The 23,883-nt window shown below is 41.9% G+C and overlaps 1 protein-coding gene across 1 annotated transcript in view; it reads right to left on the bottom strand.

Annotated features, from left to right (window-relative positions):
- The window catches only part of TRIO (trio Rho guanine nucleotide exchange factor), a 251,584-nt gene that overhangs the window by 177,695 nt on the left and 50,006 nt on the right, over positions 1-23,883 (bottom strand). The window contains exon 2 of the mRNA XM_084260751.1: positions 1,701-1,775. Coding sequence (XP_084116877.1) covers positions 1,701-1,775 — 75 coding nt within the window. The remainder of the gene's footprint in view (positions 1-1,700; positions 1,776-23,883) is intronic.

Raw genomic sequence — 23,883 nt, 5'->3', positions numbered from 1 at the left:
CAGCCCTCATGGTGGTGGTAGTTTTGTTAGGGAGGGTTTGTTTGGTTCGTTTGCTGGGTTGTTATCTGCTTGCACTACAATTGCATCTCATTTCATTTGAGCTCTATTTGCAAAGGAAATGTGAAACCACAGGTTCTAGCAGATCAGTTTGGGCTAATCTTGCTGCCCATAGCTGTTTGCTCCATTCTTCACCCAGAAGTTTCAACCTCCACACAGGCAAGATGGAAATCACTTCTGCCTGCCTGGACCTCATTGGTCTGGTTCATAATCCATCATCTCCCCTTAAATTTATCTTCAGTTTTCATTTGGCCCATTTCATTTTCACTGAATTAATGCCTTTTGAGAATGCCACATGCTTACAAATTAAGATTAAAGAACACTATCATCTTTCAGATCCCTTCTAACAGGTGTAAACAAAGTTCTGGACAATCTGGAATTCAGAGGTTTTGGAATGGAAACTGACTACCTTTTCATTAAGTACCATAAAGCAAGGTCCAAAAAAGAAAAACAAGGGATTGAATTACTGTGCTTACATTTTCTCCTTTTCCTCTGAAAACAGTTTTAAGCAAGCCTTCATCAACACTGTAATTCATAAGTAGAAAAACTGGGAATTCCCACAGTACCTGGGAAACTAGCTCTGGGCAGTTGTATTCTTCATTATAGTTGCCAGGACCTTTTAAAAAAAAAGTACCAAACCAAACCAACAACTAACCAACCAAAAAACAACCCCACTAAAAACCACCACACACAAAAACCAAGAAATCAAACCCAAAAACCAAACCACACATCCTTTTTGCTTTATATCTCTACTTGAGCAGAGTGGACAGGATGAAATACTGTCAGCTACACACTGTACTTGGAGGCACTGGCAGTGCCAATTTCAGGGATCATTTCGTATGTTTTAATATTTACACGTAAGAACTTTCTTTTTCAGGTTCTTGACAAATTATTTATTAAAAAAAATCTCAACTTTTCAAATAGGAGACTATCCTCTAAATCATGTGACACTAAGATTATGGGAAAGGGAACGATGCTGTTAAATGCCAACAGGTTTGGAAGTACTTCAGAAAGTCACACTAAAATGCAGTTCACATGAATAAGCACTTCAGCCATCATTCCATGAAGTAAAGTTACTTACCAAGTTACAGAGTATGTTATGATACTCATTCATCTAAACCCCACTGCTCATTAAATAACCAACCACCTTCAAGGTGTATGCTGGAGATAGCTAAAATTAGATGCTAACTCATTTCACCATGAAGATACTAAGTGTGCTTCAAAGATACACACTGACATTTCACTTCTCCAGTGCTCCAGATGGGCCAGTAACAAAGCTGTCTGTAAAACCCCCCAACAGAAGAACCAGAAATAACAGCAGGAATACGACTACAGTACAGCAGGTACTAAATAATGCTGCTGCACAACAAGCAGCAGCATGTTCCACATTCAACAAAACACAAATCATCTTTACTTCAGATCCTTTCACAATGCTCATGTTATGTTTGGGATATGCAACCAGAACAGGTGCTACCCTACCTTTGCACAACTTCCGTAATGATGTTTGAAGTATTAAAAATACCATTTTACTTGGGAGTATCAACACGGTTATCACAGAATTATAGGGGCTGGAAGGGACCTCAAGAGATCATTGGGTCCAACCCCCCAAATATACATGCCACAAGAGAAAAAAACAACTCTACCTGAAAGGTATGCAACTTTTTCCTTTAAAATTGGCAATACCTCCATAGCCTTCATTTCATCATTTTTGCGAAACCCTGAAAAAAAAGACAAGACAAGATAATCAGTCAGAAATTTAGACACGCTCAGCTTCTAACACTTAAAGAATGCACTGTCTAACATTCACCTTTGAAATGTGATCTGCATGTTGTTATCACTACAGGAATTAAGATAAACTTACAGTAGAAGGTTGCAAAAAAAAATAAACTTGGCTTTTAAAATACATTAATGAACAAGTCATCACAGTGACTAGCTTAACACAAATAGCATGGTCTGTTAGCAAGCCTTGGTAGAAAACAGGATATTGGAATTAGCATTTTTCATCAGTAAATAAAAACTACCCATTGGATCCTGCTGCTTTTAGGCATTCCAAATCCCACTTTCACTTTTTCTTCCAACAGAGAGGAGCAATATCAAGCTAGGAAGAGTACTTCTAAAACAACCACCAACAAAAAACCCAACCAAAACATGCAAAAAGACCCAAACCCAAAGTTTCCCGACCTCCCCAAAAACACCACACAGGAAGAGACACCAAAACACCTCCACACTATTTACAGGTAACTTTTCTTACATCACTTCTGTACGCAGAATTGGGAACTAAAGTTCTCAACTGCATCTGTGCTGCTGCCTGACAGAAGCAGCATCTTCCAACAGCACATTTTGTCATGTTAACTTTGCACAGCCACCGTGTTTGAAATGGACCCTGAAGGTGAGTGACTACAGTCCATGCCGCAAAGCAGCAGCATATCACCAGCTTGTCCATCCTCTCTACTTGCATCACATTTCTAAACTTCTCCCTCCTTTAATATGGGAGAGTTAGTAAGCATTTTATTTATGACCTTATATTCCATATTGACTTGTACAATACAAAATTGGTTCCTTCTGGGCCAAACCTGTTGATCTTACAAAAACTGCGTGGTTCTATACCCACACTTCAACTAACTGCCTGTATGATTCTTTCCAGTCTCTTTGGATTCATGTCCTTTTAAAAAAATCTCCTATCGGATGAAAGTACATCTTCTGGGTTAATTGGGAAGCGCTTATTTCTGACACTGTTGAAGCCCAAAAGCGCTGTTAAGTAAGACGGCAAAAAGCCTGCTACAACACAGTACCCATGTTCCTTTAAAGCAACAGTCTGAGCTATTCAGAAGGTACAATAAGCATCTTAATTATTTATAGTTTCAGGGAACTCTTGCAAGAGCAAGCTCTGGTGTACGTGTGGCAGTCTTTGCTAAATTATACCGTTCTTCCTCTGTGCAAAAAGGGACACAAGTCCTCTAGAGAAGGCAGCAGAAGCTGTCACTGATGCCCAGCAGGGAGACCACCATTTGTCTTCCTCCACAAAAATATCCAAGTGTTCCATATCCTTTGGTTTCTGGTTCTGAGCTTGAAAAAAAGCACTGGGCACTTCAGAGCTAAAACCTGAAGGTATCATACCGGGTATCATCAAGTAATGTAAGCTTTGTAAATAAGGGCATCATATATGTATAGTACATCTCAGGTTTTCTATTCCAGCCAGCAACACTGAGACTTCTGTGCCACTGGTTACAGGCACTCCCTTCAAAACTGATCTAGGACACACAAACAGAACACCCAAGGAACAAAGGTGGCCAGGGGGTTACATGTCATGAGCCATGAGGAAAGACTACACCAAAGGACATTGTTTAGTCTGATGAACTGACGGGAGACACCGTACCTGTCCTCAAAACACAGAGTGTAGCGGTGGCACAAGTAAGCTGGCCACAATTACAGAGAGAACTCTGCTTTAGATAGTAGGAAGTTTTGTACAGGAAAGAATCATGAAGCAGCACATGGGATTGCCTGTCAGCAAGGAGTCCCTCCAGTTCACCGTAACTGAAGTGTTCAACCAGGATATTGTTTCAGCACTCACAAAGAAAAATAAGCAAACCCTCTTCCAGACATTGGTCAGTTCCTTGGTTTTCCATGGTGTTGTGGTTTTACGTGGCTGGGTTCCAGTGGAAGAAGGAAGGGCTGCAGGGGTGGCTTCTGCAAGCAGCAGCTAGAAGCTTCCCCTAGGCCTGACAGAGCAAACACCAGCCAGCTCAAGTCTGGACCCGATGCTGACCAAGGCTGAGCCCACCAGTGACAGTCACAGCGACTCTGGGAATCACATTTAAGAGGAAAAAAAACCCCAACCCAAAACAAATGCTAGCAGCAACTGTTTGCACCAGAAAAGGGAGTGAGAAGATGTAAGAAACTGTGCTGACACCAAGTGAAGAAGGTGGGGTGGAGGAGGCACTGCAAGCACTGGAGAGAAAGATTCCCCTACAGCCCACGGAAAAGACCATGGTGGAACAGGTGTCCCCTGCAGCCCATGGAAGATGATGAGGAGCAGAGATTCCCCCCTGCAGCCCATGGAGGACCCCAAACTGGAGCAGGTGAAGACACATGAAGGACGCTGTGACCCCATGGGAAGCCCACATTGGAGCAAGGTCCTGCAGGACCTACAGCCCATGGAGAGAGAGATCTGTGCTGGAGCAGATTTGCTGCAGGGGCACTTGTGACTCTGTGGAGGACCAGGCTGGAGCAGTCTGGGCCTGGGAGACTGAGAGACATTCTAAGATTTATGACTGCACCCCACAGAAGTGACCCACGCTGGGACAGCTCATGAAGAGCTTTGGTCCTGTGGGAAGGACTCATGTTGGAGACGTTTGTGGAGCACTGTCTCTCATGGGTGGGACCCCACACTGGAACAGGGGAAGGGTGTAAGGAATGCCCCCCCGACCCCCAAGCTAAGAAGGAAAACAACTCATGAAGAACTGATCGAAAACCCCATTTCCTGTCTCCCTCTGACACCTGAGAGGAAGAAGGGAAAGAAATCCTGAATAAAGGAAGAAGGGAGGGGTGCAGGGAGGTGTTTTAAGATTTGATTGTACTTCTCATTATCTGACTGTTTTCAGAGCATGTACAGGTGTGTGATAAATTACATGTGGTTTTTTTTCATTCCGTCTTGAGTCTGTTTTGCCTGTGACACTACTTGTGGAACGATCTCTCCCTGTCCTTGACTCCTGAGCCTCTCAATATCTATTTTCTTCCCTGTCCAGCTGAACAGGGGAGTGACAGAACGGCTTTGGTGGGCATCTGGCCTCCAGCCAGGTTCAAACCACCACACATGGACACCATAAACCGAACCCAAACCCAAAATTCAGTACACATTATCTGAAACACTACACCGGGAAAACTAGTTCCTCAGGTAACCATGCTGCACGGAGAATTTCTACATAATCGACAATATTTTGCAACAAAGCAGCAGAGAGACTCAGCTATTTCTCTCATGTTTTAGCTTGGACTCTCAGCTCCAAAAACACCTCTTGCATTATTCCTTTCTCCGCAGTACTGGCAATGACTTATCCATGCTTTACTGGATCTGCCTACAGTTTTGTTCCTACTAAATGTTCATGTAGTAGGGACTGAAGCTTTAAATATGACCTAAGAAAACTTTGGGCTTCAATGTCTCATCCAAAAAGACAAGAAATGCCTTTTTCCACCTTGAAATATTTGGGCTGTAGTTGCCTGTTAAGGCACAGAAGCACACTTCCAGAGTTGTGGTGTGTGTTATTTTTTTTAACCATGCTTTAAGCTACCCACCATAACCTTAATGCCAATTTAGCATGCTCAGCTTTCATTTCAACCATGGAGATTCCTTTTCTTTACAGTAAATTTAGAGGTAGAAAACACTTTCTCCTCACCTAAAAAGCATGCAGAAACTAGTGTTGTACTTGGCTGTCTATCTTAGCTCAAAATTACCCAAGACACTAATGTTACCACAACTTGCTCGCTCAGACTTCTAAGCCCTTAAACTACTTCACCTCAGATGATGCGCAGTAGCTGCACATTTTACTTTGCCTGTGGCATGTAAGAAGCGAGAGAAGCATTTAGCTCACATTTCTTTGACTATTAAGGGGCTGCTCAAGGTAAACACCTTAGCAAATACGCTGGTGCTTGGCTCGTGTTCTGGATCTGCATATCCTTAAGGCTCGCTGCCTTGGATTATCATATTCCTGCTGCTCTAAACAGCCTATTTTTATTCCAGTTCTGCAGTGTTGAAGCTTAACTGAAAAGGCTGTGGGGATTACAACTGACGAAAGAATGCTGGGGGGCAAAGAGGGTGAATATGGCGAGAAAGCACCGTATTTTTATCTCCAGCGGAGCAGTAATAAACCCCCATCCCCCACCAAAAAAAAAAAGCCCCCAAAACCCACAAAAACACCCCAGCGACATATAAACAGGTCTTAAGGGCTCGGGGAGGGTCCCCCCCCTCCTTTTTCAAAGCCTCTACACCGCAAAACACTTGTGATGAGGAGGATTTCATCCGGGAGGGGGAAAAAAAAAAAAAAAGAGAGAGAAAGAATTAAAAGGCATTTACTGCACTCAAATGAAATGCCATAAATACCCGCACCAATCTCTCCCTACACAGCTCAGTAACCTCCGCGCCAGCCGGCTGCATCACATGTTCTCGGCGGTGATGTCATCCCTCCCTCCCCGGCCGCCGGCTGCAGGCAGCTCCCGTCGCCGCGGTGCCGCTGCAGTGCCCGCCGCCCCCCCCCCCGCCCCCCACCACACACCGCGGCAGCGGCGCGGCCGGGCCGGGGCAGGAGCGCGGCCCGGGCCCGGCCCCCGAGCACGGCGGGAGAACGGGGCTGCACTCCCGGGGCACGCACTCCTCTCCTGGGGAAGCACGATGTATAGACACACGCACGCACACAGAGAACGTGTTCCTTTAGTCAGCTGAACTAACAGGGCGCTCGCATTTTTAACACGCGGGGCTTCAACATACACCCACCGCGGGGCTCGTTTGGAGGCGGTTCTGGTCTGAAAGAGGAAAGCCACCCTTGGTACCTGCACCAGCTACGGCAGGAACACTCATTCTGCAGATACACGTTCTTCCCAGGTAGCGGTATATGCCCTTCTGCCATCTCATACATCACACAGATGCTTTTCCTGAGCTACCAGCCAAGAGGGAAGAAGCTCAAATTGTGCTAATTAATACTCAACTTCAGTAGATTAAGTAGCACGCGACCAAGCAGTCTATTCAACTGAAGGGATCTCCCCCCCACCACCACCCCGTGAAGCCTTCAGAGTAAGGCAGCCCCCTGAGCTACAGCAATACAGCCTTCTAACAGAACAGCCTGTTGGCACAGAGCGATTACTGAAGCACCCTGTCACACACCTGAAGGTCTTCATAGCACACAAACAAGAAAGAAGCAAAAGCAAGTCACCTAAACTTTTTATGCAGGTGTGCACACTGGAAAATTCTTTCCCACAAAGAGGTGGTATCTCCTCTTTGCCCCCCGCCCCCCCCCCCCCCCCAACTTTGAGGCTTCAGCTCAAAAATCCATGTGCTGCACTAAGTTCTACGGGAAGGAGAAACCCCACACAAACTAAAGCAATGGGCGCACAGGACTGCTGCATTAATGCTACAGCCCAGGTAATCGGGGAGTTAGGCAATAAGCTGACTGAATCAGGTTTTTCCTAAGTGGCAGGAAATATCTGCTAGAAGATGAGAGATAAGACAACTTCCATGGGTGGGGAAGGGACCATTTCCCAGCCAAGCAGCAGCTTCCTGTGCCTAGGTAAGGCAGCAGGAACCGCAAACCGTTCTGCACAAATCCCTGTATCCATGGGTCCCTTCAGGCTGATTAAGTTTCACCTTGGAACAGAAAAGCTCTGAGGTGTAGCCATGCGACATTTAAGCAAAAAGAAACCAAGATGTTGCTGTCTTTTGCTTTTCCTCTATTGCACATCACGAATGGTATCAACTGCACGGTTCCGAAAGCGAAGCTATTCCACCCCTGCACTGTAAAGCCATCCTAGCTACCTTTCAAAAGAAATTGTCTTATAGGTAATTAAGTAAAAAGCCAAAAAGAAAGAAAACAAAGGAGGAATGAAGAAGCTTAAATGCAATAAAGTTAGTACATTATTAGACTGATTCAGGTTTCATTGTTTGCCTTCTTCCCTCCCCCATATCACAAGATCATAGAATCCAGGTTGGAAGAGACCTCAAGGAACATCTGGTCTAATCTTTCTTCGGAATAAAAACCCCTGATGTTCATTTTAAATCCTGAAATTCAACTTTGCTTATAGGTTAACAACTGCAGATGATAAACCTCAGCTGCAAGATCATTTATGCACTAGCTCCCAAGATTTTCAAGTGTCCAGAAAGAAAGCACAAAGTAGGCTCCTGTTCTCCCATTATGTCACAGAGGTTTATAAAGCAGGACAATAGGGAAATTTCTAAAGGTGGGTTTATTCCATGAAAAATACTTTAAAATAAGATGCAAGGAGATTCACAACCAGCTATTATGAAGCCTTTTACATCCTTACTCCGCAGTTAATCTGTATTGGTTTCTTTGTAGTAAATCACTAGAACCATTTACTCAATCAGATTTGGAAAAAATGATTGGTGAAATCCACCAATTCTTGGGTTTACAAATTAAATCCCACTACTGAGGTAAAGGGGAAAAAGAAAAATGAACTTTGATAAAGCAGCAAATGGCAAGAAACAACACTAGTTATGTATACAACCCAGTGGGCTGGCAAAGGGAAGCAAAAGGTAACTAAAGTTAGTGCACGTACAGGATTACTGATAGCTTTTCTTGACTCAAGTATTTTAAGTGCCAATTTCAATTTTATGGTAGGCTTAACTATAAATTCATACTTCTGTGCGCAAGGAAGGATTCATAGAGCAATCAGAGCTGTCAATTCACCAACTGCACTGCCACCGCTTCCCGTTATAGACATTGCCTATATTCACTGCTGCTTGGCAATCTCACACAATCTTCCACGTTGCAACAAAGCAAGAGAATTCAGGGAAATTATGGAAAAGACTGCAATTCTTTTCTCTTCTCTGAAGATTCGTGACCTTGCAGATGACCAGTTTCAAAAGGTAGAATAGCAATTCACCTCAGGAACACTGACTTTTAGGTATGCTTGTCATGCCATCTTTTCAGACTATACATCATTTCAGGAGAAAATTAGGAACTAACCGCAGCTTTTTTTAAAATGACATACAAATTACTGGCCACATTAGTAGCCTTGGCATTGATCATTTATTCTTTCATTCATTCACTTCTCAGTCCAGATTCTAAAGCCTCCAGGTGACTGACACAGACACAGCTTAGAGGCACAGAACCAGAGGGCATGATTTCAGTGTTGTTCCAGCAGACAGTCACGAGCTTAAGCAAAGTACTTTTTACAGCTAAGAGCTATTAATTTAACATTAAGAACCCAGGACTGAAATTAAAGCAATTCCCAGAGCATGACACGAGCATGCTTTTGACTCCCTTGGGCTCTGATCAGGCGCAAGATCCACTCACAGAAAACACTGGACCTTCAAACCCCCACTTTAATCACAACAGCTCGCACAAACGTCCCTCCTGTTCCTGCTTTGTTTTGCCTCCTATGCACTCTCCATCCATGCTGCAGGGAATCATCACACCACATCAGGCACAGCTACAGATGGTATGCAATGCAACCACGCGGTAACCGGGACCTAAGAGCAGCAGACAGCTTAGCAGTTGCCTGGTGAGATTCATGAGGTTACCAGCTCTTGAAGCCATTCGCAGGTTTTGGCATTTTTGCTAAGTCCAAGAAGTTCTCTTACCATTTTTAAGAGTCCTAACGCCAGGACACACTTCTCCTGACAATAAATGATAAGGGGAGCACAATGTCACACAGAGGAATATGGGAAAAGAAAGTGCTACCAGTGTAGCAATACTCCAGCAAGATCAAATTCACTGAGTGACTGACCATCCTCCACTCAAAGGCTTACATATTCACCTATTCCTCAGTTAAGAAACAAACTACCTCAGGTGTACACTGCAAAACTTGTTGAGGAGCTGCTTTAAGAATGTAGGTTGAAGAAAACTCCAAATCCTAAATCACCCTATTAAAAAAAAAAAAATCCTTTTATTTGGGGAATAGGAACCTTTAAGTTACCAGTATTTTCTAGTGGGATCCTTTCCAACCTGAGTTACCCTTTGATTCTATGAAATGAGCAAGCCAGAAGTACAAACATCCATTTTTCAACTGAAATTTAAGATGAGATGATCAAAATCTAACCAGTTTCCTCAGTCTGAAGAGAGGGGAATTGTGTTTTTAAATTTACCTATCCATTCAGGCTGTTCAATCCGTTCCTGCTGTCCTACTGACCTTGTTGGGAGCTCGTTTGATTTGGTGAGAACTGCTCATCCATCTCTTAAGCGCTGCAATCCTCCAATTCAGTGCCCTGCTGAGGTGGCAAACCTTTTGTCATGGTGTAGGACAATTACAGCAGTAGCACACCACTTTCACTGCAGTCAGGCACTTCCCCTTTGGACTGTTGCTACAGACACTCATGGTTTAGAGTTCTACACTGACACAGCTATCAGGAGAGCACCCAGCCCCCTATAAAAGATTGTTTTAACATGCATTTATGTTAACAACAAGGTCTATAAGCAATTTTACTTATTTTTCTGTTCAAAACAGAGATGAAGTGAAAGGCAGTAGCTTCGAAATTCTGCGCAGCAACAGCTGGAACGTAGCACTTCAGATCATGTCCTTTGGCTCTTGTTCCAAACCACCATCTGGAGAAATAGCTTTCTACACCAAAATTGATGAAGACTAAAGCAAAGGCAGTAAAAAAAAGCAAGCTAAAACAGATTGAAAATTGTCCTGCATTGTTTTGTCCTGAGCAACAATAGGTACAGCTATTTCCATCAGCCCCAAAATCAATCAGAGACACCAAAAACCAGACTGCATATTCTTCAGAAGAAATGCCTTTTTACAGCACCAAGTATTGCTTTTGGGTTTCCTACCATTCACAGATTCCAAGACTATGCATTTACCGGTTTTACTGGTTTTATTTTTTAGCTTTTTATCCTTTTCTCAGCCTTTCCCCCCCTCCTCTCAAATATACACACATTCTCACAACAATTCTGTTAGTGATATGAGGACTCATATGCAAAAACTAGGTTACATTTGTACTTGGAGACACTAGCACTTAAACAACCAGTTTTTATTGAATAATCCTCCTCTTCCCCTCCCCCCCCTTTTTTGTATGACATTTTGTATTCCTTCTGAAGCAAAACCTAGCAGTTTTGCCACATGCTGTATATCGGATAACTTGATTTGTGCACAGCACTCATTCCTTCAAATTCCCATTTTATTAGCTTGCAGCTGTAAGGACCTCAAGCTCTAGGAGCACCACGACACAGGAAATGTAGGATGAATTGAGCTTCTCTGCTACATTACGGTGCACATACGAGAAAGAAAAAAACCCCACAGCAACAAACCACTCAGCCTGAGGAGAAAGGGGGAGACACTTTCCTTCTCGCTGCATTGTATGAATAGCCTAGTTCATAAGGATTCAAATAACAGAGGGGAAAACAAAATGTGTGCAGCATGTTTTATACAGCCCTCTGCTTTGGATGTGTGGCCATTAGAAGCCTTTAAAACTGGGCAAATAAAAGTTTTCCATCAAGGCTTCTCCTTGCTCTCCTATCTTTTAACTGAGATGGTTTGATTTAAACCAGTGATTTACATATGCTACTGGTCAGAATGAACCAACTCTTTAAAATGATGAAAAAAAAAAAAAAAAGTACCACAACCCCCCCCAGTACGACCAAACCAAACAAAGAACCTCACACCCAAACCCACCCCCACCTAGAATAGTGATAAGGAGTCCACAGGGGAACTAAAGCTTGAGTATTTCACTTTTTCATACTCAAGCAGTTGCCAACAGCAACCTGTCCCCCTCCTTCCCTGCCTTTAAAAGGGAGAGCAGGATTAGTACGAAATGCCAGAGGAGATGCCCAATACCCATCTCATGTGCTTTAGGATCGCATTAGAAATTATAGCCTGAATTACTCCAAGCAGGTGCGTATGTATTCTTAACACACGTTAAAAAACAAGAGGTTTAAAGACAATAGAAGGCAAAGAAAGCGAACAGGCAATCGCTGGACTGAGACACACACGAGCCCGGCGCAGGCTCGGCGGCGGGGAAGCAGTGCAGCACGGCTCGATCTGCATGCAAGCCGATGACAGCATGGCTCCCACATGACCGCCGCACTCGCAGCGGCACACATTACATCACCAGCTTTGTGCAGGGCTGAGCCATTGCTCAGCCCGGGAGGAGCTCTGCCACACGCTGCATTTCCCGGCTCCATCCCCCCAAACCTTACGGAGACAGAAATATGAGCGATCTGAAGTCGTGCAAACCTTCCTCCCCGAGCCCTGCCAAAATCCTCCCCATCCGATCCCTCCGGCAAATTTCACTAGGAACAAACAAAAGACCCTTACCACGTTTTGCTTTGCGACCGGATTTTTGACCCGAGAAGGAGCAGAAAGGATTTTGCAGACTGTCATGACTAAGAAAGGGAGGTTTCATTCTTCATTTATCAAATTTGTTCTAGCAGATTATTTCCTTGCGATGACAAAGGCGAGCAGCCTGAATCTCATTAGAGCTACATTTAACACAGCTACTTAAGTACAGAATTTAACCTAAATCAAGGCTGGGTGTTCTTCATGAACTCTACTTACTCAGCTCCTTCTGTGTTACTGTAATGAGAACAAGATTAACATCTTGCCTTCGCTTTCATCCATTTCTGTAAAGGGATACGCACTGCTATCAACGCAGCATGTGTGCATTCACGACTCTGGTCAGAAGCATACTCCCAAACTCAGCACTCAAAACCAAGGAAATGTTTTTCATCACCTCACCTATCCTCAAGTAATGAGTAAATTAGCTTCAAATTCATCTTTTAATAAAGAGCTGGGCAATGCTGAGACAGACAAGACAAAGCAAGCAGCTCCTAATACTATTCAGGACAGAAGCCTGTCAATGTGATGGTGCAAAGGTATCCAGATATCCTACTGTCTGCTTCTACAGCTTCAACACTCATATGCATGTTGAAACTACTGATACCTATTAAAATAGCATCAATTTTCTTCAGGACCAACAGTAACTCGGAAGTCAGGCCACTGCATTATACACACAAGTGTGCCAATGAAGTTCTCTCGCAACTTAAAAAAAATCCCCACATACAAAATCTTGGTCGTGTTACAGACAAAACTAGACAAAAACTACCTAGACCTGACTGCAACTTACCCCTTTCCTACTACTTGCCAACACAACACATCCAGGATAACAAGTCCCTGTGAGTTCCCACTACTTCATGCTCAAGGCTTCAACATGACATCTACTGACCCCAATGCGGCTGCACTTCGTCTTCTTTTAGCACAGGCAACAAGTATTTTCCCCATCAGCTTTACTCTTCAGCCTTCTAAAGTACAGACAGTACAAAGAGGTTCTATGTCCAAACTATCCAGCCACACACCTCTGTTGCAAAATACCACCACTAGCAAATGTTTTCCGTGGTGTTTTATTTCAAGAGAGGGCAGTCATCACATGGGCATGTTATAGCACCTCTGATCCGTGCCCTTAAAGAACATGCTCAGACATATTATGCAGTATGGTACAGATACCATGTGATACCATCTGCAAATCAGAATAATGACAATGATTCAAAGCACTCTAAGTTACATATTTTAATTAAGTTCACAAAAAATGGCCTAAGTTGAGCTTGATTAAAACGGGTTTCATTGGTCTTCTACAACACTGACTCACTCTACAGAAAATTCTAAACGTCTTATGATTTCCTGGAAAAGCTCTTTGGGACAACAATAGGAGCTAAAATTTTAATTGCATTAAAAAGCAGCAATGTACTTTGGCATGTATGTAAACGCATTACTTCAGTAGTCTACAATGTATTTTAAAAGCACTAGGTAAGATTTAACAACCATGCCTCTGCCTTTGTGGCTTCGGTTCCTGGCACAGTTAAAAATATACAAGTTGTCTCTTAAGATTTCAAACTCTAAAACCAATTAACACTCCATAAGTGTACTTCTAAATGATCTAGCAAGCTCAATTACAAACATTAACTTCTGTAGAGTAGAACAGTAATAAATATGAAATTAGATTTCTCTTCAGCTGTTTTCACCTTTATTTTATTATTTTCACCCTCTCCTCTTAGACCACCTCAACAGGTTAGAACACAAATTTACGACAGTAGTACAGCACAGCAACAGTTGATACATTATTTAGTTTGGCAGATATTTTTATTTTTACACATTATTAAGTGAGACGCACTCTCTACTGCAGGGCTTTTGGTATAGAGCCACTTTTGTTGGAGACAAGTCACCCAGCAGCACTCTTAACTCGCTCTGGAGCTCAAATACTCCAATGTGCAATTCAAACAGTCAAACTCTGATATCTACTAGAATTTAAAAAAATCAACCAAACAAAAAAACCCTGAGAAATTAAGTCACATCAGTGGTTTACTGAATTTTTTTGCCTGGCAGCTACTGAATGTTTGAACATGAAGCAGTATCATGACCTTTTCCAGCACCATTCATTTTGGTATTTAGGTAGCGGGAGTGTTCTGATTTCAGCACAGGGAAAAGTGTTAGTGAATCCAGCACCATGCTACTGGGCACCCCGTTAGAAGACTGACAGACCTGGGCTGCAGCTTCTTCATAAAACAGTTTACAAGAATTGTCAATAGCTGATATATCACAACAGCCTCCCTTCATGCCTCCCTGTCTAAGCACAAGTCCAGCATCCCCTACTACATTTGATATGCAAAACCACTGTCAGTCATTTAGGTACACACTTTTCCTTTTATATTTTATCCCCACTACCACTGCATCAGCCTTGCTCATACTAATGATAGGTCAGTTCATTGGCACTACCTTAACTACAAAAGTAATAAAAGTAGATGGAGCATTTTATCTACCATTCATTTACTCTTCAGAACATGTATCAGGAGAACTAGTCCTCTTCAGAAGTTACTGAACAGAACTTGAAGTACATCAGTTTGAGATTTCTGGAGACCCCTTCCTCCAGCAGATGCTTTGACTCAGCATATTTCTGTTCTCATGAGGATCAAAACCAAGACTTAGACCATTACCATATACAACTAAATTGTATACAGATTTCATGGAATCACAGACTGGTTTGGGTTGGAAGGAACCTTAAAGATCACCTATTTCCAACCCTCCGCCACAGGCAGGGACACCATCCAACCTGGCCTTGAACACTGTCAGGGAAGGAACATCCACAATTTATCCCAGTTAGCTCAAATTTATCCCAATTAGCTCAAATCAGTGCATTTCGAACGCCAACTTAGTTTTGAATTTGATAACTGAGCACCAAGCACAAACTCCATGGCTTGTGACACTTCAAAGAAGCTGCAAGAAAGCTAACAGGATATATTTCTGTCAGAAAGCTAATGCTGTCAGTGCCAGCAAGACTGCCCTGATTTCAAATTAGACTAAAAATTGTGATTACATCTCAACATCTGGGGAAAACAAACATGAAGTACTTGAGATTCGTAAAAGGTAAAAATTTCAACATGACTTACTCCCTTGCTCATGCTTGAAATAACAGTATGCATGATGATGCTAGCAATATATGTTACAGAGCCTTAAGACAGCACCTGTACTTGCCTTCTTAATAGCTTTGTTCTTAAGTACCCATTTCATAAAGAAAATTAAGATTCAAAAGCAACAAAGCAGAAGTTCATCTGGATGTATGAGAAAACTTGAATGAGTCCAAATGCTCCTAAGACAGGGCCAGTATCAGAAGCTTAAATTGTCTACCAAAGTATCCCATTGCTGGCAGATGTGAGATAATCCCATCTTTACACAAGGCCTGCTTTTGACCTCTTTGAGTAATTGATTGTCATTAAAATCACTTTTCAAATGCCTATTCTTATGTCTAGACTTTTTGAACTGTCATTCTCCAAGCTCTTGGCTCAATGACTTTCTATGGATATAAGCTCCTTGACCTTATCAGATTTTTTTTGATCTTTCCAATTTAGAGCATACTATTTCACATTAAAGATACTGGTATTTAAAAATTTCATTTCTCACAAAGGCTTCCAATTAAACATGACAGTCAAGTCCATCGTGATTTCCTCTTTTTGTTGTTGTTGAACTGCTATTTGAAATAGCTGATGATTCTGAGCAACAGCCCTTTACCTCCACTAAATATTTGCTTTGCAATACCAAAAAAAAACCCCATTCACTTTTAGATTACAATTATAGGAATAAAGAATTACTTCCTATCTAGAGTCTCTGGAGCAAAACTTTCCAGTCTGCTTCCATTTCACCTGCTCAGTCCAGCGTTGTTACTTGTCAGTCCCTAAGCACCAGTTACCAACTGATTACAACTGATGTGTAAGTCAAGTATCTGCAACTGATTCAGCACATTTTGGTTATTGCTTAAAAAATGGAAAAGTAAATACTGACCTTTGCCTTAAGAGAAGGCTGACTGACAGTTATTATTCAACATCAAGGCACTCCATCCACACTGGTACATGCACCTCCAACATGAAGACACATGGACATCAACAGGCATCCTTACTAACACACTGTCCCATCAAGAGCAAAAGGGTATGACCCTTTAAAACATTCAGTAACTGCTTGGACAGCTATTTTGCAAAAACAAGACAAAGTATTTTTATAGTGATGGCCATGAGAACCTCTCAGAGTGATTTTATAAAAAGCAGAACAGAAGTTAGAAAAAACAACTTTCTAAGGCTGACCAAGTAATCCATGATTGAAGAAATTATCTTAAATCAGATCCACGTTTAAAGGAAAGAAATTCAACTTAGTGTTTAAACAAGCACCTAGACAAATTGTTTAAGGAACCCTCAGTCGTTTACCTCCCAGTGAAACTCTGCAAGTTCTCTTCCAAAACCCAAGTTAAATTAGCCAATTTATAAAGTATATAAAAACCAGTTCAATTATTTTAGTTGTAGAATAGTCTTGAAAGGAGAGCCTCTGTTTAATTTGAAAAAAATCATTTAACTTAGTGAACATTAACAAAGTGACTGCCTATAATTAACACAAATTGGTATCATCTACTCATTCAATACATGTCTGGTATCTCTGCACACTTATAAAGCACATCAGTGAATACTAAGACCTAGGTTTAGTGCCAGACCACAGAGCTGACCCATTTCTGAAATTCCAGCCCATCAAATGGAAGGTTAATTAAGTTAAACCAACTGAACCTAGATATTTCCATTCAGGGCTACCACACATTAGAAGCTCAGATACAAGTTTGAATTTTAGCATACTATGGCAAGCCCACACGAAGTTAACTGTTCTATGCCATATGCCAACTGGAGTTTTCAACTGGGAAAGATTTCCAGTGACTCTTGTTTCCAAAAAGATGTAAAGAAGTTTCACAGAAGTATCATTAGTTTTACAATATAATTAACCTATAGCAGACAAGAGCGCTTTTTAGAAAGCCACTGGAGATGACTGATCAAATTACAAAAGCCAGAATAACTGCACTACAGTAGTCAGATACAATGCCATCCTCTGAATCTTCACTCTCCAGAAAAGCAGTTTTAGAGCAAGAAAACAACTCTGTCGCTACTGGCTCAAAGACAACCTTTGAATGAATAGTTTTCAGGTAAGCAATGCTGCTTTGATATAGGCAGCCATTAGCTTATCTGTGTACATCCGTATCTCCCACATCATCTTCATTTACTTGCCTTGGAAGGGCTATTCCCCCTGAACACACCACAGGCATTCCTTCTTCATAATGAGCTCAGTATCTGCATTTATGCTCCCTTCAGCAGATGACTAATATTACAAGCACACTATTTTGATTGACACCTAATACCATAGCTGCCATTATCACTTACATCATGCTAAAACATGAAGTGTTACCCACATCTATTTGGAGAGTAAAAGAATACAGAATTGCTTTGACACGTTGTCAAGAGGCACTGTCAAGCTTCACCCACCATAGCTATGTTTTCTATTTCTCCAACTTACAAGGTCATTAACTAACATGCGAGTAGAGCGGATTCTACCATATTACAGTTACATATTCAATTTAACTTTGAATATTACACGGGTTACATGCCATTACAAGACAAAGCTCAAGAAATATTCAAGTGACTTACCATTCAGAAGTATCACTACACCAGGCTTTTGGTTTAGATCCCATTTATAAGAACACATTGTTCATACCCCAGAGGCTCAGTGTGTCTGTGACCAACAGAATGGACAAACTGAACGATGCTTGGAAGCAGCAGCAAATTAAATCCTTATCCCTTTATCAGGAAAAATTCATCCAAATTTCAAAAATTCAGATTTGAGTTCAGGACCCTGGGGAATTTGATACAGCTTCAATAACTGCCAGGTTTCTACCTTCTCCAAGACCTATTTCCAAGTTGAAACATTTCTCAACTAGCCTTGTTTGAGCAGTCAGATGAAATAAAGGTATAGTACATGTTCAAACCCAAGTCATCTTTGTCAATGCATATCTTCTGCCTGTACAGTTTGCTTGACTGTCATTTGCTTAACAGTTGCTCTGCCTGGATTTACTGCCAAATAGGCTTTGACAATGATTGCTATTTAATCCTATGTAATACCCAGATGCAACTGTTCCCAGATCGGAGAACAGTTTAAAAACAGTCTCCTCCCCAGCTACGTACAAGACTGGAGTCATACACTAGAAACCTTGTAGCTGCAAAGCTCACTGAGACCACTACTGCAAATAAAAGCTATTAAATGTTTATATATTTATCTATGACAAGCAAATAATAATAAATAAGGCTTTTAATTCCTTATTTTAAATTTTCAGTGTAATAATCTGGCCTCTCTAAGGTCTGTACTTGAGGCAATGACATTCCAATAAAACTTAGTTATAGAGTTCACCACCTGAATACCTGGACTTCAGCCACCCTCCCTGCATGCAGCACACCACAAACGGCAAAACCTGAAATACGCAATGCAAAGTAATTCAAATTCAACAGCCAACCTCCTCTGCCCACTCATCTTACACAGACTTACTATTTCAACTGTACGTTGGACGTTCCCTAGCAATTCTCCATTGTTACTGCCACCTTTAGAGCTGTCAACTTCAAGGATCTGCAATTTACTGTATTTTTTATTTGGATCATTGGTAGGATTAATCCTATGCACTGTTTTTATGAATTCTACTATCTAATCATCACGGTACAATAATAAACATTTGTTACATAAAAAGCTTCACTGTACATGAGAATTTGCTAGCAAGGAGATCCCACATAAGTATATAACAAAATCTAGAATTATTTCCTTAATCATTTAATCTCTGCTTGTATTTATATGAGACAGTATCCCTCGATTACCCTTGAACGTTCACATCCCAGTTTCTGAAATGCTTATCCTCTTGAAGAAGCTACTGCCATGATCTAAATGGAAGTCAACATACCTGCTGCCTTAGAAAATTAAAACAGAACTGATATATTGTAATTTTATCCTGATCTCTAACACACCAGAAAACGTTCATGCCAGAAAATGCTTTCCAAAGCAAACTAAAAAGCTGGTTAACACTCCAATATTGTGTCTAGTTCCTACTCTACAGATATAAACAAATAACCTTAACAATTATTAACTGTCTAATAAATTTATCATTTCAACGTAACGCATACCTAAGATTTAGATAACAATCTATAGCAACAATTTAATTAAGAACAAACAGGGTGAGTAACAACTCCTGCCTAAGCACTGGATGATAAAAAGATAAATTACAGTACAGAAAAACAAAATATTCTGCTTGATTTCACCTTAAAGATATCTAATGCTCTATTATTTCATTACCTCTAATAAAAAACAATACCTAAATAATAATAATATGGCCTTTGGATTTAAACTTCTTAATGCCACTTGTGAGAGATTACCGCACTCAGTTAAAAGAATCTGTTACCTCTGTCTATCCAACTCAAAGGAAAGATATTAAAAACAATGTAAAAATTTCAATTTAGTTGTCATTTTCCAAGACTGACTGACAGGGTGTCACAGTGATGCAGGGCACACACGTGCTAGCACAAGAAATCCAGGCTGTAACTGGAACACTTCTAGGCAAACTGACTGATCGCCTCTACTCCAAGACAGCTCTGGTCAAGTGCCACATCTTATCAGACTACAGCTTAAGCCTTATTCACAGGCTGTTGTCTTAATGCTTCAGGCAAAGCTGAGCTCAAATTCGGCCTCTGCATTACCTAAGATACCCAGTTTACATCAAGGACAAAAGAATATGCTTATTTGCTTTAAATTAGACATTGCCACTTTGGTGCTTAAGGAACTCAAAGAAGATAACCCTGAGTTAAGACAGTCCCTTCTCTCTCATTATAGTCTGGAATGCTTGCTGTTCTGTACGGCAGAAGTGTTTGGGCAAATGGAGATTCCAGCTCCCCTGTCAGCACTGGATTTCCACAGACTTGTTTAAGAACTTGTACAGCAAAACCAGGAGCAAGGCAGATAATTTCCAGATTTCTGCATACATTTGCCAATACTTCATGAACCTTGCCTCTTGTTTCCCGGACCTCCAAACAAAGCTGCACTATTTTGTTAAAGCAGTTAATAATAGCGGATTAGCTCATTTTAAAGAGTCATATGACTAAGAAAACGTGTGTGTTTGGTTTTTTTAAGAAAATCAAGACAGACAGGATCCTCTTATACTATTTTGCCTGTGCTCATCATGTAATGTAATGCCTCCCTGATGTGTGTATCAGAAAGTGTGCCACAGACAATGAGCTGTACGAACAGGAAAACGTTCAATCTGTGTCACAGCGAGCGCGTCAGTCTGCAGCACCAATATCTTTCCTGGCAGGCCAGGATGGGGGGTGTGCTAGTTGAGGGCCACCACAATTCCATGTCAGCCTGCTACACAAAAATGAAAATTAATAAACCTCCCTGTTGTTCTTCAGGAAATGAGAGTACAAAGGAAACCAACAAGGAATCTCTTTTAGCCATTTCCAGACAACATGCCTATAACATGACTCAGGCACTTGAAAGCGTGTTTTACCATGAAACACTGCTCCATACATCAGCAATTACTTCAGTAAGGCTGTGCCAACTATGTAAGCAATTCAACGCATAACAGGATGCCAGGGTTTACTGCCAAATATGAATGCAGCTCACTGTGACAGGCCAGTAAGCACCTAGTACTGCACACTGGCCTCACTGACATCACATGGGAAAACCTATCAAAGAAACAGTTATCCCCCAAAGAATTGGGGAGGGGAGACTGACTATGCGGGGGGACAGTACAGTCTAAACACACTACCTAACTCCAAGCTAAACAAGGGCTACATAAGGAACTCTTTCACTCACAAATGCAGGCACATTTGGGCCAGGCCTTGACTTCTCCCCAGCAGCTGCCCAGAAGAGCCCCGGAGCTCCCACCATGGGGACTGTGAGGAAGGAGTCCCACCATGCCTGCCTGTGACTCTGAGACCACCACCAGCGCGTCACTTTGCTCCTTGGCACATGCAGACACCCCAGGAAGGCACAAACCCACCTGGTGTTTTAACAGCCTGCGTACCTACAGCAGCAAAAGCACACATGGTTAAAAAAGGTTATAAACTGAACACTGTCCTTACTTTCTGCATCCTGTCATACAAACTCATCTCCACATTTATTTTCTGTGTTTTTTAAGTATTTTTTCAGGATTAAATGAATGGAGCCAGAAGTACAGCTCCGTTTTTCCTAATTACATTTCCAAATAGCTCTTTTTAGTTTACATGTGTACTTGGGAGAGATTCAGATTTGGGGGTAAGAGGTAAACTTTTCACTACTCACGGATGCAATTCTCATTCTCAAAGTTATTTTCAGTATTAAATATTATGTAATTCTCAGTGTATTCTTGCTCAAAATCAACATATTATTTCACTGTTGGCATATCTGGAAATCAATTGTAACTCACAGTACTACACATCTCATGCTTCCTCTTAAGAAAATTCCTCACAGTTCACTTCCAGAGAGTTCGGAGAGTTTTCTTTAGAGAGGTCTATGTGCAGAAAGCCACCTGAATTTGAGCAGAATTGTCATGATGTCTGATTTTGGGATGTTTGTGCCCCTTGGTCGCACCTGTTAAGTGCAGCTTTAGCATTCTGCCCTTTGAGCTAATGTGTAAAGGTCACACTTCTGTAGCTTGAATTTGTAACAAGGTCTTGTAAGCAATTAAATTGGATTGTTTTAAAACATTTGCCTTTTTTTTAATGTAACAACAGACTTATTTAAATTTGTCTTCACCTACATTCTTCATTGCTAGGCAGGAATTCTCTGACAACATAGACAGTCCATGATTTCCTCTCTACCTGCTTCTTCTGCTGCATTTCTTTCTTACGATTTTTTCCACACCGGGAATGATCCTGCAGCTCTGTCTTTGATGCCAACATAGAACTGGGTTTGCTATTCTGCCTCAGTTTTCTGAGTGATAAAGTTTCTTCAGTCACCCAACTGCAAAAACTTATGAGTCATTTCAACATCATCCAGTACTTAATGTCCTTACTGCTATCTTTAGACCTACATTTAACCAATCACATTTTAAGGTTTTAAAGATGCTAGTGGATATTCTACACCCTTTAAATGAAAAGAAGCCTATAACTTGAAATAAGTAATTCCAGGGAAGTACTACAAGAGCACCTGAAACATTTTAGGACCTTGACAGATCAAGCAAGTCTCACTGGCTTCACATAACTTAGATGTTGGGTCCAAACACAGAATGCCTCTGATTGGAAGGAACCTAAAGAGGCCCCTGGTACAAAGAGAGGCCTCCTACCCAAAGCACAATCACAGCTCTGGGGGTAGACTGAGTTGCTCAGGACTTAATCCAGAGGGGTTGTGGAAACCTCCTAGGACCACATCCCACAGCTTCCCTGCGCAACCTTTTCCAGTGCTCAGTTACCCTTACAGTGAAAACCTGCCACATTTCAGTTCATGACTGTTGTTGCTTTCTCTTCCTACCATGCACATTAAGAGCCTGACTTCATCTTCTCAGTTTCCTCCAGGTATCAAAAAGCTACCATTAGGTCCCCTGAAGCCTTTTTGCCTCCAGGCTGAACAAGCCCAGTCCCTTCAGCCTCACACAGCAACAGCTCCAACCCAACTATGTAGGTGGCTCACCAGATGGAACTGCTCTGGATTACCAACCTTTGTCTTCAACTGGCCTAAAACTCAACACAGTATTTCAGATACTGACAGCATGGAAATTTATCATCTCAATCTAGTAGCTATTTTCCCATGAACGTAGCCCCGGATGCTGTTACTCTTCCTCACTGGCACAGCTCACGTTTAGCCACCAGGACAGTCACTGCCTTCTACACAGAGCTGCTCTCAGCTGCTAAGTCCCCAGAATGTTATCAATGCAGGGAGTGAGTCCACTCCACCAGCAGAACCTCACATTTGTCCTTGTGTTTCATGAGGTTGGTGCACAACCCTACCCTGCCTAGGCCTCTCTGAACAGCACTCTGCCCTCAAGAATACAGGCTATACTCCTCAGAGTGGTGACACTTGCAAACTTAAATAAGATACACTGTTGTCTCCTCCTCTAGGCCACTGATCAAGATGAAAGACAGCACAGCTCCAAACAGAGGAGCCCCACTTGTAACAGGTACAGACATCAATCGTTAACCACTACCCTCTGTGTTTAAAGGCAGTTTTTCACTCAGCAAGCAATCTGCTCAGGACACTGTCTAGATCAGTGTCCCAGTTTGAATGCAAGGTTGTTACTGTGGGGATACCACACCAAAAGCCTTGCTGAAATGAAAATAAGTTATACTGACCAACACTCTGCCTTATTCATAGACATCACAAGGGTGATCGGGTTGTTCAGACACAATTTAGCTTTGCTAAACACGTGATAGCTATTCCTAGTCAACAACAGGAACTTCACATGCCCACAACTGACTTCCAAGTGGACACCGTCAATGATTTTTCCATGGACCAAAGTGAAGCTGACTGACTTGTAGCTCCCCCGATAATGCTTCTTGACCTTCTTAAAGATGGTGGAGCATTTGCCATTCTCCAGTCATTAAATTCCTCCAATCTCCTTCCAAATATGACTGAGTGTGGCTATTCTAATATCAAGCACATGTCTCAGCACACTCAGATGCATTCCATCTGGTCCCATGGAACCTGGCTTCCAAGCCTGGTAGATCATCTTCATGGAAAAGAAGGCATGGAATATATCAGCCTCATCTGCATCAACAGTAACTAAATGACCCACCCCACTGAGCAGCAAGCACACTTGCTCTTTCTTTATTCTTCCACTGTTTATGTAGCAGCAGCTCTTCT

Source organism: Gallinula chloropus, assembly GCF_964237585.1.
Source record: "Gallinula chloropus genome assembly, chromosome: 2".
NCBI lineage: Eukaryota > Metazoa > Chordata > Aves > Gruiformes > Rallidae > Gallinula > Gallinula chloropus.
Note: the sequence above shows the minus strand (reverse complement) of the source record. Positions and strands in the feature narration are given on the sequence as shown.